At 46.9% G+C, this 14,747-nt stretch overlaps 2 protein-coding genes across 7 annotated transcripts; both read right to left on the bottom strand.

Moving 5' to 3' along the window:
- Window positions 1–57: 57 nt before the first annotated feature.
- LOC112896745 (pentatricopeptide repeat-containing protein At5g65560-like) lies at window positions 58–5,124 on the bottom strand. 5 transcript variants are annotated; one of them, XM_025964868.1, is made up of 6 exons: window positions 2,659–5,124; window positions 2,058–2,372; window positions 1,105–1,188; window positions 944–998; window positions 775–875; window positions 58–319 (listed from the first exon to the last, which is right to left on the bottom strand). In XM_025964868.1, exon 1 carries the CDS (start codon window positions 4,941–4,943, stop codon window positions 2,721–2,723), a length of 2,223 nt encoding a protein of 740 aa, XP_025820653.1. In that variant the 5' UTR covers window positions 4,944–5,124; the 3' UTR covers window positions 58–319; window positions 775–875; window positions 944–998; window positions 1,105–1,188; window positions 2,058–2,372; window positions 2,659–2,720. The 5 variants fall into 5 exon arrangements, with proteins under 5 accessions (XP_025820653.1, XP_025820651.1, XP_025820655.1 ...); XM_025964866.1 differs by having other exon boundaries at window positions 775–998; XM_025964870.1 differs by lacking the exon at window positions 1,105–1,188.
- Window positions 5,125–7,495: 2,371 nt separating this feature from the next.
- On the bottom strand, window positions 7,496–12,381 carry LOC112898452. Of its 2 annotated transcripts, none has more exons than XM_025966772.1 (8): window positions 12,090–12,381; window positions 11,320–11,404; window positions 11,031–11,150; window positions 10,155–10,952; window positions 9,492–9,849; window positions 8,684–8,765; window positions 8,359–8,569; window positions 7,496–7,738 (listed from the first exon to the last, which is right to left on the bottom strand). In XM_025966772.1, the coding sequence occupies exons 1-7, from the start codon at window positions 12,252–12,254 to the stop codon at window positions 8,363–8,365; spliced, it is 1,815 nt and encodes a 604-aa protein (XP_025822557.1). In that variant the 5' UTR covers window positions 12,255–12,381; the 3' UTR covers window positions 7,496–7,738; window positions 8,359–8,362. The 2 variants fall into 2 exon arrangements, with proteins under 2 accessions (XP_025822557.1, XP_025822556.1); XM_025966771.1 differs by having other exon boundaries at window positions 11,031–11,159; window positions 12,090–12,380.
- Between the last annotated feature and the right edge of the window lie 2,366 nt (window positions 12,382–14,747).

Below are 14,747 nucleotides of genomic sequence, written 5' to 3'. Positions count from 1 at the left end.
TGTTATATGATGTACTCTGTGACAGTTTCGGTAACAGCAATGTGGTGGGAAAACTAGTAGAACATGAACTCTTTTATTATTCTGTGTTCCGATAGTAATAATCACAATTCACAAGTAATGCGTGAGAACAGTAGTTGCTCTTATTTTGCCTCTACTTCTTATGTTCCCCTGCTAGAATCATAGCTAAAGGGAATGCCCAGAATATGAACCCTGTTGTAGAGAGACCATTGGATGGGGGAAAAAAATGGCTAGCCCTAATTTTTTACTGACAAGGCTCTGATTTTTCCTCTACACTCCATCTTGAGAGTAATAATAGTACCTATAAAAAGCAAAAGATATGTTAAGATTAAAGCATGCATGGACCCAAGGTACAGAATTATGTGGTTCTATTATGGTACGGTGAAATTCAGGTTCCAAATCTAGTGATGTTAATTCTGTCATGTCTGTGTTATCAACCAATTGTTGCCAGAAACGTGGTGTGAACTATGTGCACTTTATTACTCTATAGTAGGGAACATGTTAATTCTCTCATGTTCGTGTTGCTGGCTGATAATCTGCTGTAGCATTGGATTTGGAATAATTTTTGAAGTAACATGAAGTGCAGATTTCATTTTCAGTGCTACGGAAGATCTATTATATTTTTATTATAAAAAAAAGATTATGAGAAAACACTTTGGACAATCATGAAACCAAACATATGAAAATGAAAGACCATATCTGACTGCAAAAGTAGTGAATGCTATTAATCAATGGTAAAATCTGAATTCATCTTACTTGAGCATAGAACTACATCTCTAGATAGCACGACATGTGAAGCATCCACTCAATGAACTCATTTGACCATTCTTGCTGAGGTGTGGCACCATTTGATACTCCTGCAAAATGCTGATCTTGAATTGCAGTTGATATATAGCATACCACTTGCATTTTCCTAGGACCTGACCTGAGGGTATTGAAAATTGTCTCCAGCGAGTATGGTCTTTCTTTTCAAGTGTTATCTGGAGAATCACAAGTATGAGTGGATATCAAACCTCCTATTAGCCAGGTAATAAGAATGAAGCATGCAATAAAAAACTAAACCCTGAAATGGACAAATAAGTATACCACAAGCATTTGAATTGCTGCTTTAAGCCTATAATTTTCTGCATATGCTTCCATGCAGTAATTTTTGCTTCCTCTGCCTCAATCCTTCAAACAAACAAACACATCCATCAGCATTTGATGGAACATGGTAAATCCCTATATTTAATTTGACTGACCATCCACAAAAGATAAGAACTAGCTTCACCGTGGTTGATAAACTATGTACTCACAAGGCTAGTTCAAAACCACTATATTAGTTGACTACCTGCCCTCATTCTTTTGTTTGCCTCAGTAGGTAATTTTAGAATGAGTATAGATGCAATTCACAAAACTCAATATAAGTAATGGGAAAACAAGAGTTCAAAGATCACCCAAGAACCGCATCTGGACCGCCAACAGGCTCGAAATCCATGGTTGGCCCAACAATTATTTCTTCACTGTGAATGGAACCTGGAGACGGATTCACATCTTTTCTCACAATGCCTGGTAGACAACAATTATCTCGAAAATACAAGATGAAGCCCAGAGCTGGAGCATTGCCAGGGCCAAACACCTCACCATGATGCTCCCTCCCCCCCGAATCCCCTTTTTTGTCCTTTTGGGGTCTTTTGCCTTTTCGCACCATGTTTTTACTGCTCCTATTGTTATTAATATAAGATGGGTAACCAGGTCTTTTTTAAAACAAAGATCACCCAAGACCAAGAAAAGGTATTATAAGATGCGCTGTGAGAAGAACTAATTTGGGGCAGGCTAGACTGTTCTTTTTTTTTGAAAATGTATGGAAATTCCTGGCCTCTGCATCGTCAGCAGGCTAGCATATCAGAAGAGACAATCAGAGAATATGTTGCTATTTTATGAAGTATCTGTGTCGCAAGTCTAACATTTTTTGAACAAAAGTAGTTACTCTAATAAAATATAGTGCATAGAAATAATGATATGCCTGAAAAGATTAAGAGTAATAGTAGTCCCCTTACTTTGATACACATAGCAGTTTCTGGTACTTCCCAGTCAGAAGGTTTAGATTCCACATGTTTTCCTTCCACTCTAATATTTGTAGCGTTCTTGTCAGAGCCTCGACTGACATGTTCCTTGGACCATCTAGTAAGAGTCACCGATCATCCACATGCACATCCCTGATCTCAAGCTTAAAGAAACAAACTCTCCAGCTCTTTCACTTGTTGCGCCGATAGCGAACAGGAGAATGAAGGCCTCATGTTGGGATATCAGGGCTTGTTTGTGTTGCCACATCCTTCCTCACAATTACCAGGGCACTATAGTGCCAGAGTCTTCTGCACAACCAGAAAATGTTATTTCAAAAGGATATTAATGCCTCTTAAGAAATTTGAGGACACACAATAAGTTTGGATGCATTGCGTGCTCAATAGCATTCGAATGAAGCTGTCCATCAAACATTTAACCCATCTAAAACTGTGTAGTTCAATAAGAAATTGTGGTACATTAACCATAGACGTATTCAAGAATCAATGCTCTATCATTAACATTTTCAACAGTTCTCCAATGCTAACCAAAACATAAAGAAAGAATATACAGTGCTCGAAAATACGAGGAGTGTACCTTGTATAGATTCATGGGCCCATCAACATCAACACTAGGCTGGTTGGTTTGTCCATATGAATTCATGTAGCAATTTCCTGAACACTCGCAACTGTTATTTCACCTGTAAGCCTAGCATATATTGCAGCACTAGGACGACAATTCTGTTCCTCCATGAACGATAGCAGACTAGAGCAGTCAGCAGTGTTTCCCTTTTGTAATAAACCATCAATCAAAATCTTCCAAACAATCTCATCACAGTTGTATTCCTTTGACAGTATGTCACCAAAAATGCTTTTAGCAGTATGAAAGCTTCCCTCCTCACAAAGAGCACAAATAATAAACCTATAAGATTCTAAATGTGGTAAATAGCCATTTTTGGCCATTGTATCAAGAAATCTTAATGCTTCTTTTAGCAATTTCAGTCTGCAGCAACATTCTATAATACAAGTATATACATCCTCACTTGGGGTCAAGTTAGCACTCTGCATCCCTGTGAGAAAACTTTTTGCTTCCTCCAATCTGTCCAATCTGCACAAACATCTAATAAAACAATCGTAGATATAGCTGGCTGGGGTGGACTGAAGCTTAATCACCTCCTCCAAAAGTCCATTGAGAACTTTCATGTCAGCTATTTTCCATACATTAACAAAGTTGGCAACTATGTCACCAGAGGAATTTTTCTTTAGCAGCAGTTCAAGAAGAACCGTGTAAGACTCCTCATTTGGCTTGCACCCATTATCAACCATGCTCTTATAAGCTGAAAATGCCTGACTGACTAGTCCGAGATTTGCATACCCTTTAATCAATGTGTTATATGTGACTAAATTAGGGCAAACACCATGATCGATCATCTGAACCATCATGGATTCAGCATCTTCCATCCTTCCCTCTTGACAGTAGGAGCGTATAAATACTGTATAAGTGAAAACATCAGGCTTTATACCTGCTACAAACATCCTATCAAATATCTTCTTTGGACCTTTAGACCCAAACTCCCTAAGTAACTTATCAATTAGAATGGTATATGTGACAGCATTTGCTTGTACTCCATTCTCCATCATATCATCCAACAGCGGCATTGCTTCTGACAGCTTGTTTTCTCTGCATAGTCCATCAATAAGTGAACTGTACACATGGGCATCTGGCACAAACCCCTCCGTGGCCAGTTTCTCAATCAGATTATGAACAACATCAAACTTTCCCGCCTTGCACAATGCATCTATCATGCTGGTGTGGACAACCTGATTCACATTAATTCCCTTCTGAACAAGAGATCCCAGAAACTGCTGAGCTTCCTCAATTCTCCCACGTTTGCACAACGCATCAATCAACACTGAGCAAGTCCACTCATTAGGGACCAGCCCACTAGCTTCCATCGAGTGAAGAAGCCTAAAAGCACATTCCAAGTGCCCTTCGTTGCACTGCCCCTGGATTAAGGCTGTGTATGTCACCACATTTGCAGCTAAACCTGCCTCAACCATCCGACTGTATAGCACCATGGCCCTCTCTACTTTCCCAGACTTGCAGAACCCACATATCAACTCAGTATATGTGCGGACATTCGGCGAGCACCCTTTACTCTGCATCCCCTCAAAGACACCAACTGCAAGCTCCAAATCACCAGTACTGCAGTAGCCATCGATCAAAGCATTGTAAACAACAACATTCGGCACAAATCCCTCCCCCATTGCCTCTGTGAGCAGCGCATCCGCCTCTCCAGTTCGTCCTGCCCCACATAACCCGTGCACCAACGTGCTGTACACATGCTGATCAGGGGCGCAGCCATCAGGCCGCATCCCAGAAAAGACCGCCATAGCCTCACGCACCATCCCAGCGCCACACAGCCCCTGGAGCAAGGCCGCGTACGTGAACGCGGTGCGCGCGCATCCCCGTAGCGGCATTAGCACGAACACCCGGCAGGCGTGCGTGAGCAACCCCGCGCGGCAGTACCCGAGGACGAAAGACGTGTAGGCGTGGGAGTCCGGTGCGAGACCGGCGCGCAGGAGCGAGGACAGGTGGCGCTTGGCGGCGGGGAGGTCGCCGGCGAGGCAGTAGGCGTTGATGAGGGTGGTGTAGGTGCGGAGGTTGCGGGCGGGCATGCGGGCGGCGAGCGACTCCATGTCCGGGAGCATGCGGTGGCGGGCGAGCGCCATGAGGAGGGTGTTGAGGCACCGGATGGGGGGCGGTGGCGCGGAGGGGGAGAGGAGGAGGTGGGAGAGGCGGCGGAGGTCGGCGGGCGAGGAGGCGGCCGCGGAGATGGCCGCGAGGAGACGGGGGAGCGCCGCGGGCGCGGGCGGGGGCATCGCGCGGTGACCTATGGCGCGGCGTCTGGCATTGCCGGGCCCGGGTGAAGGAGATGGGCGGCGGCGGCGGCGGTGGCGGCGCCGACGAGGTGGGGAGGTGAGAGACGGAAGGCGGATCCAGGGCCAGGGTAGTCTAGTCAGAAGACTGAAAATTGGGCCCGGTGTCGGAATGGCTGAGCCGATCCGGTTCGGGCGCTAGGGGAGGAAATGGGTTCATTTGTTTGAAGCATATATTGCGGTTAAGAAAGTAAGTGCGTGAACTCACAAAATTTAAGATGTGTCGGTAGCCAGCTGATTATTGGCACTTAGCAAAAATTGTAAATAAAATAAAAACTTTCTAGCTAAAGCATTATTTTGCCAATCATAGATTCACATCCAATATAATACAAACAAAGTATACTCTACCACATAATATGATGGAGAACTCCATCACCTCAAATATAACTCACTGACACACGGTCCGCGCCTCTTCGTTCTTACTGCACAGTATACCCTCCGTATAAAAGATCTGTTAAGCTACTAGCGGCGAAAATAATCTAACAAGATCTCTTCCTTCTTTCACCATCTCTCCTGCTGTTTTCTTTTCATCTCTCATTCATTCTCCACCTTCCTTACAAAGAGGTCCTCTCCTACAAGCCACATCTACAGATTCGTCATTGTTAGATCTAATATTAGTCTAAATAGTAAACGCTAAACAGTCGGTCACCTACCGTTTAGCTATTTATTCGGACTAAACGGCCATTTAAATGAATTAAACGACCATTAAATGGGGTAAACGACTGATTAAACGGACACAATTGACCACTATATAGCGTTTACATGGCGTGTACATAAACTAAATGGCCGTGTAGGCAAACAGTGGTTAGGCCTTAATATCATTAGATCAAAAGGGAAAAAGAACATGAACCAGAAGATTCGGTGGTGGTGGTGCACCTAATTCTTCTAGGGATTTATTTAGGATATTAATAAAAATAATTAGTTTGGTGCACTTGAAGTCCTTTGTTATACCTAACCGGGTGTTTGATTTCAGGGACTAAAGTTTAGTTCTTGTCATAGCGAACCTTCGAATGCTAATTAGGAGGACTAAATATAAAGTAATTATAAAACTAATTACACAGATGGAGGCTAAGTTGTGAGACGAATCTACTAAGCCTAATTAATCTATCATTTTGCATATTTACTCTAGCATCATATTGTCAAATTATTGACTAATTATGCTTAATAGATTCGTCTCGTAAATTAGTCTCCATCTGTGCAATTAGTTTATAATTAATCTATGTTTAATACTCTTAATTAGTAACCAAACATTTGATATGACAGGGACTAAGTTAAATCCCTGGAACCAAACACCACCTAAGTCAATTTTCTAAACATGCACTACGATGCATATTTATTTGTATTAATGTTGCAGTTCCTAATTTTGAATGTTTTAGAGTTTCTTGCTAAACGTCACTGACTCACAGTAGTTCAAACGGCATAAGTTTGGTTTGTTTTGGATCTTTTTTTAAGGCCTCGTATAAGACACGATCAAGTTCATTTGCCTCCTCCCTTGCATCCTTCAACACCCCCCCCCCCCCCGGCGTTTGTAAAGATTTGGTCTGATGTTGCATCTTTGATTTTTAGAATGTTTCAGGTATTATTTTCTAATGTTTTTAAGACTATTTCAAATGTTGCAACCTCTAATGAAAAACTAAACTGTGGAATGTTCGGAACAGATTTGATTGTTGTGGTGCATTTTTTCTGTGGAGGAAATCCTGCAGTGTGGCAGGAAAACAAATAAAGTTGTTGCCATTTTTTCTCCCGTTGGAATGATAGGACAATAGAGTCATAGAGATCCCCATGCCGTCATGCGCTCATTTTCTAAACTTTCTAGATGGAAAATTCCAACATAAATGTCCCTGAAGCAATAATATAAACACCATAGAAAAGTGACTGATTGAAGCTGTTCAAGGATGTGCAACTATATGTTTATTGTTCTTTTGTTACCTTGTTCAATCTCTCGTTAGCGTTTCGTTTTTGTATTGTATCCTTCATAATACAAGGACTAACTGCGTAGATCTAGAATTATGAGCAAGTTACTCAAAGACCAACAGCAAGGTAGTAGGATGGCTATTACCACGAACTTCTTTGGCCATGGACAAGCCAATAAAGGTGTGGCGACAATTAACTTATATTTAACCCTCCCGTCACGTGCTCCATCAAGTTTTGTACAGTTTAATGGCTCCCATATACGCATAGGAGTGCATGTAATCCTGCAGGTTTGCAGCTTGTGATTCAGAGCAACAAGTAGGCGGGGTTTTATTTTTTCTAACGCACAGACAAATACTCCTAGTAATATAGTATGGTCACCAGCAGCACTGCAGCAGGGACATGCCTCATGTACAAAGCCAAAACTGAAGGCAAATAACATGGCGGCGCCATCAGATTACAGACGAATTTTGGTACGAGGCACAGCATCCTGATGACCCTAGTCATAAGATGGTTCCCAGCTCTCTGAGACTATGATTCCTATATTGTCTAGTAGTTTCTGTAACAACAATGCACTGGAAGACTAGCAGAAGAGGAACCATTTTATTGCTATGCGGTGAGATACCAATAATCATAATTCACAAAGCATACATGATGACAGCAGCTCCTCTCGTTTTGCATCTACTTATGTTACCCTGGCAAAATCAAAACTTAAGAGAGAGAGAGAGAGAGAGAGAAAAACAGAATATGAACCCTGTGGCAGACAGGCCATTAGATGAAAAATTTGGCATTTCCTCTAAACTCCACCTTGAAAGTAAGAGCAGTGCCTGAAAACAGCAAAAGTTATGTTCAGATTTAAGAGTAAAGCGCTCATGGATCCGAGGTACAGGATTACGTGGTTCTAAATATACCTAATTGAACGCATATAAATTTTTTGTTGTCTTAAACAAAAAGTTCTTGGGAACAGGACATATGATACAGGTACAACATAAAATCTGTGCAAAAGCACAAGGATACCATTTTCAAGGGATAATAACTCCTGCCTAAAATGATATGTGGTTTTTATAGTTTACCAGGACTTTCCAAAAACTACTTTGCAAAATCATATTTCTGGTTTGTCAGATTGTCCATATGAGATGGAAAAATAAATTATTCAAGAACTGACAAATGCTACGCCATACGCTAGTGTGAGATTGATAAGCAACATTTACTGCATCATCTTCCCACACATATAGTATGATATTATGTAATTCATGATGTAATGGGAAATGCAGATTTCAAACCCACAGCTACAAAAGATTACATTATATTTTACTTATTATAATAGATCATGGGGAAAACACTCTGGACAATCATTGCCACCGAGCATATGCGGAAAGAAGGGATGAAGATTATAGCTGCAACTTCAAGAATTGGCATTCATCTTTTACTTGACCGTGCAACTTACACCTCTAGAAAGCATGACATGTGAAGCATCCACTCAACGAACTCATTTGACCATTCTTGCTGAGGTGTGGTGCGGTTTTGATACTCCTGGACATATGCTGATCATGATTGGCAGTTGATGTACTGCGTACCACCTGCATTTTCCGAGGACCAGACCTGAGGGTGTTGAAAATCCTCTCCAGCGAGTATGGTCTTTTCTTTTCAAGTTTTATCTGAAGAATCACAAGTATGAGCGGATATCAAGCCTCCTAGCAGCCAGGAAACAAGAATGAAGTATGCAAAAAGGGGGGACAAAACTAAATCCGAAAAGAGAGAAACAAGCATACCACAAGCTTTTGTATGGCTGCTTCTGCGTTTGCTTTTTGCATATTCTCCCATGCAGTCATTTTTGCTTCCTCTCCCTCAATCCTTTAAACAAAGAAGTGCATCTGTCAGCATTTGATAGAAGATGGAAAATGTATTACAACTTCATTATCTTCTCAAATCCCTATATTAGATGATTGACCATCCACCAAAGATAAGAACTAGCCCTAAAATTTAGCGAACAGGTGATAGAGGCGATAAAGTCTAGCTGCACTAGCACGACAGTTGTAAACCATTCCCCAATTCGAACTAGGCCCAGATGTAATGGAATTACAAACAACTAAAAGGACTATGCACTGACATGATTCATGTACCTATTTCTCCTAAAGATAATTTAGACACTGTTATATTAGTTTAAGTGAGGACTTGCATTCATTCTTTTGATTCCATCAGTAAGTTATTTAGAACGAATATTAACTGCAGTTCACAAAATTCAACACAATCAGTTATATGTAAGTAATAGGAAAAACCAAAGAGTTTGAAGATCACCCATGAAAAGGTAACACGAACATGCAGTGTGAAAAGAACACAATTGAGGCAGGCTAGCATATTATTTAGATAATGGGAGAAAACTTCTGGCCTCTGAATACACAAACTAGCATATCACTATATTAGAAGAGACAATGAAAGAATATGTTGCACACGAAGTAAATATCTAAGTAGTTAGTCTGATACCAAAATATGATGCATAGAAATAATTGTATGCCTGGATCAAGCTGGTCAAACAAGTAGTTTATCTGAAAAGCATCATAAGTAATACTGGCCCCTTACTTTGATATACACTTAGCAGCTCCCATTACTTCCCAGGCAGAAGATTTAGATTCCACTGTCTTTTTCTTCCATTCTATAATATTTGTTGCATTCTTGTCAGCATCTCGCGTGACATGTTTCTTGGACCACCTAGTCAGAGTCACCCGATCATCCACCTGCACGTCCTTGATCTCAAGCTTCGAGAAACAACTCTCCAACTCTTTGACTTGTTGCACCGACAGCGAACGGGAGAATGAAGTCCTCATGCTGGGAGAAGATGACCTGCTTATATCAGGGCTTGTTTGTGTTGCCACATCCTTCCTCAGAATTGTAGGGGTACTGCTAGTGGCAGTGTCTTTTATGCTTTCAATTCGTTCATCTGCACAACCAGAAAAAGGATATTTCAAAAGGACATTAGTACCCCTTGAGAAACTTGAGGATACTTCTGTAAGGAATAAGGAATAAAGCCGAGTGCAATAGTGCATTCTGTTCTGCTGAATAACATTAGAACCAAGGTGGCCAACAACATTTGAATTTTCAGAAACATTTTTGTTTCGGCAAACCATAAATATAATAAAGAAATTAATGTTTTATGACCTAAATTTTTCAATGGCACTCTGGCGATAATGGAAAACTTGAAGAAAGAATGAAAATATATGGTGCTTAAGAGCATGAGACATGTACCGTGTATAGATTCATAGGAAGTAGGCAGTGACTGAAATGACTCAGTTGCACTACCAAATTGCTGAGAAACCGTGGTAGATCGCATAGCAGGATACAGACCATTCGTTTGACCGAACCTGCCTCCTCGTCCATTGCTGCTATCCTCACCCGATGCTGCACCCAGATCCCTTCTAGTGTCCATAATGCCACCACAAACATGCTCAGGTAGCAAAACTCCAGCCAAGTAAGGTGAGTTCACAGTGAGATTTCCAACTCTACCACTCTCAAGGAACAGAGCCGATGATGAAGAAGATGAGTATGGTCCACCAAATCTGCCAGCAGGTCCAAGAGGTCCACTTTTGGACTTCGGCCTCCAGAGTTGTGGGATTGACCTACCAAGTGCATTGCCGGGGTTCGGACTGAAGATCCACCGTTCTGCGTCCTCCCATTTTGATGGCAGTGTCCTCCCACTGCTATAAGGTAGCACCGTGCTGCTTGCTGGATGCCTTCTATGACCGGTTGAAGGCGGGATCACTCTTTCAGAATTTGAACCCTTCTGATACCCAACAACTGTCGTCCCACGCCGATGGTAGCTCGGTGTCCCTGGACTAGATAACACATCTGGCCTGTTATATGATGAATATGACGCGCCCAACCCCTTGTTGATCACCCCGACACCGTTGGCAGGGAACCCTGGAGAATGCGTCGAGGATTTGGCAACACCAGGGCTGCCAAAATCAACTGAGGCAGGTCGCTGTGCTCGGTCCTTCCTACCTTGGAAAAGAACCGCCCCCAACCGATGCCGCTGGTCTTGGCATTCTATCAAACAGGATATGAGCATAATTTATTAATACTCATGAACCACCAATGGACCATCACCAGGTTCAAGAATATTACCTCTGGTAGGACGGGGGACTGCATTCTTGGCGTGCTCTTGGAGCCGTGCTCGTACCCACCTGTTGTCCTTGGCCCCCTGTAATGCCCCTTCATCATCATCCTCTTGTGGTTCCGTGGAACCTGCAGAAGCTTCAGAAGGCAAAAGTCCATCACACGTTAATGGCTGCAAAGTCGTGTGTTAACAAACAAATACTCTGCGTGCCATTAAAGTGTACAAGCAAGACGATGAAGCAGTGTAAGAGTACAACTGCACACGAAACGAGCTGTTGACCACATTCTGCGTGCTCACCGTAGGAGGAGGAGGAAGTGAGCCTCTCGTCAGGCTCCGGATCCGTCCCCAGTCGACCGCCCCGGCGCACGAACCTTGTTAAAGGCTGCACCAAGCCACCAACAGTTCTGTTAGATGAAGCAACACCGCGTAGCCCAACGAGTCGCAATTTGCATCTGGATAAAAAAAAAGTCGCAATTTGCAAAGAAGCAATCGATCCAGGGAAAGAGCAACGCAGTGGGAATTCCAGCATCCAAGGTTTAGGGCCCCATTTGTTTGTCCCAGTGGGGTTTACCCTCAGAGCTCCTACTGTGTCTGCTACAGAGTGTATAGCTGGACAGTATCATCTAACCCTGTTGCTTCTTGTCTCTAGCATCGACATTGGCATCTCTAGGTGTACTGTCTCGTTGACTACCTAGATCAGTGTGACGCCAGTTGCATTAAAAAAATACTGCACTAATCAGTAGTCACCCAACATCGATCCCGCCTCGGATACCAGGAGTCGAGAACAGAGGGGAAAAGACAGAGAGAAGCGACGCGTTTATGCTCTCTGATCATGCCTGGTTCGTCATCTCTCTCATGGTTCAGGAAATGCTCAAGGGAATGGAGACAAGGATAATCTCAAGCGCGCCGCCCGCTTCCTCATCTCCATCAAAAGTTTGGCACTTCCACCATGGCAGGCAGAGTGCGTGGAACAGCAGTGGCTACACAGGTAACATCAACGAACGCGAGGCCAAGGGCAAGCAACGCGGCAACGCCGCAACGAACGCAGGAAGGAGAGGATGACTGACCGAGTCGCCGCCGGACGACCGGCGCGCGCTGCTCCCGCGGCTCGTCGAGCTCGCCGACGCCGAGCACCCGCTTGCCTCCCCCTCAACCTCCTCCTCCTCCTCCACGGCCCCGCGCCTCCCCCTCGCCACCGCCCCCTCTCCTCCGCCGCCATCACCAACCCGCATCTCTCGTCCCCTCCCACAGGGACCGCGCGAGCTGCAGCCGCCGCAGCGCCGAGAGCCGGAGGGAGACAGCACGGCACGGCACGGTGCAGCGAGAGGCGCGCGCGGGTATTAAAAATGGCGGGTGCCGGGGTGGTGGCGTTTAATAGCAGAGGCGAGGTGGGAGGGGAATGAATCCGATGTCCACCCATCCACGGATCGCCCCGCCCGCCCCCGCGCGCGGTGGCCACGCCGCCACGCCACGAGACACCACCGGCAGAAGCCGCAGCGGGGGATGGGGGATCTCGAGGCCGGCGCCAACGTGGTGGCCTGGGCTAGCCCCAGTAATAACTGCGGGTTCACGCGGCGCTTACCTGGCCTACCGCCCACCGCAGTCATTGCGCCGTGTGCTTTTTCCCCCGCTTCGTCAGCAGTGAAAGCCTCCGAGCACCAAGCAGGCACTGGTTGGAGTCTCGGTCAGCTTGAGCGGTGGTAGGCGGGCGGCTGACCTTGCTCGCCGGGGCGCAGGGAGCCGGCGCCGGACGGTGGCTCACCGGTCACCGGCCAGCCAGCCACCAACCAGCCGTTGGCCGATAGCTGCTTCGTAGTGCTACGCCGTACGCGTGGCGAGGTGTAACGCCGGCTGGCGACAGGTGGGGATCGTCCGTTTCCGCTGCAGGCTTGACACCGCGGCGGTGACCACCGGTGACAGGTGCCGACGGGGCTGGGGGATCGGTCGGCGCCTCCGCCGGCTCGGTCGATCGCTCGATCCGACACCGGTCTGGACCTTGTCGATCTGGTTGCAGGATCGATCACCTGTAAAACCGGTAGGGTGGACGAGAAAGCTCAGGCCCAAGGACGCTGGAAATGCCCGCGTATTTTGGCGGCACGTGCGTGCGTGTAACCCGAGCGACAAGTCGACGATGCAATTTGCGGTGTTTGGTAACCAATGAAGGGCCGCTTCAATACCGCGGTCGGGTTGGTCAGGCAGGGCCCCGCACGCCGGCGGCCGCCCGCCGTCGGGTGCGGCGCGGCGACCACGGCGCTAGCTGTTGCGTGCGCGAGCCGGCAAGGGCGGGAAGGCAGGTCGCACGGGGGGCGCCGCCGCCGCCGGCCGGCGGGGACCCGCGCCGCGCCTCGCGCGCGGTGGTTCACGGCCTTCCCATCCGCTACTCCTCGCATCGGTCAGAATCACAGCCGCGTATATGCTGGGTGCGTCAGCCTCGGTCAGGTCGCGCGTGCACGTCGCGCCATTGAATACGCGACGCGCACCGCCCCGTAGAGGAGGGAGGGGCACACCGTACTCCACCGTTACTGCTGGTGCGCCGCTCTTATCAAATGCAGTGCATGCACCTCTCGAAGCTAGCACGTTACTGCTGCGGTCTACACCACGTACGTAGTAGACACGGACGCCTGGCGACGACGTGTCCTGCGGATCGTGGCCGCCGACGAACTGGGCCCCCCGGACCTTCCTGTACCGATCTGGGATTCAATATTCCGAACACGACGGTTGCTAGACTGAAAAACAGGAGCGTCATAACTGTAGACGAGAAAAATGCATGAGAGCTCCGATCCTGACGTTGAGCGAGAAGCCATCATCACCGGTGCTGCTCCTGCTGTGGTGTGGCCGTGTGGTGTGGTGGCGGGCGTCGTCTGAGTGGCCATGCAGAGAGGGATGGTCCAAAGCGACAGCTTAACCAGGGACCGGAGGATGGGCAAGCGAGCGATCGGGGGTGCCGGCACCAAGCCTCCCTGACACATGAACCTGTCGTCACCTTGCCAATTGGAGGGCGTCCAGGTCCGAACGAAGCCAGCAAACGCGAGATCTACGGTCTGTCAGGGCCAAGGAAGGGTGGGTGATGACCGCAAGATCACGCTTTGCGTTCTCTGACCTCCTCTGCTGTTCAGGTTCGCCCCGGTTTTGGCAATTGCACGTACGCTCAACCCACACCAAGTGCTGCAACTCCTGCTCATCAGGTTGAAGCTAAACAGTGCTCAGGTTCAGGGCAGCGTTGGTATAGCACTATAGCAGGTTTCTGGTTTACCCATTGTGCCACAGCGACGATGACTCGGGGAGCAGCAGCTTTTTGATCTATTGCTCTTCTTCCTATCATCCCTGGAATCCTCCGCCTCGTAGGATGTCCCCGAGTCATCGCCGCCGTTGCTCTCCGATTGGCGATTACGCCTCCGTATCACGCGACCGACGGCGATGGCGGCGGTGTCCCTTGCTTCTGCTTCGGCCGCCGCTCTGCCGGCGGCGCCGGTGCCTCCTATCCCTCCCGGAACGCTCCGATCCGCTGGAACCGGATGACCTATCGGAACAGTCATAGTCGTGGAGGAGGCCGCGGTCCCGGCAGGGGCTACGAGAACGGCCGGGGAGCGGGGCAGTGGAAGGGGCGGAGGTGGCGCCGGCGGTCGAGGAGATCCGAGAGATTCCGCCGGCTCCTGGTGCAGGCAGCATGGCGGTTTGGCATGGCCAGGCCGACCTTTTTTCCCTTGCTTTCCCAGAGCAATACA

This window comes from Panicum hallii, chromosome 6 (assembly GCF_002211085.1).
Source record: "Panicum hallii strain FIL2 chromosome 6, PHallii_v3.1, whole genome shotgun sequence".
Taxonomy (NCBI): Eukaryota; Viridiplantae; Streptophyta; class Magnoliopsida; order Poales; family Poaceae; genus Panicum; species Panicum hallii.
Note: the sequence above shows the minus strand (reverse complement) of the source record. Positions and strands in the feature narration are given on the sequence as shown.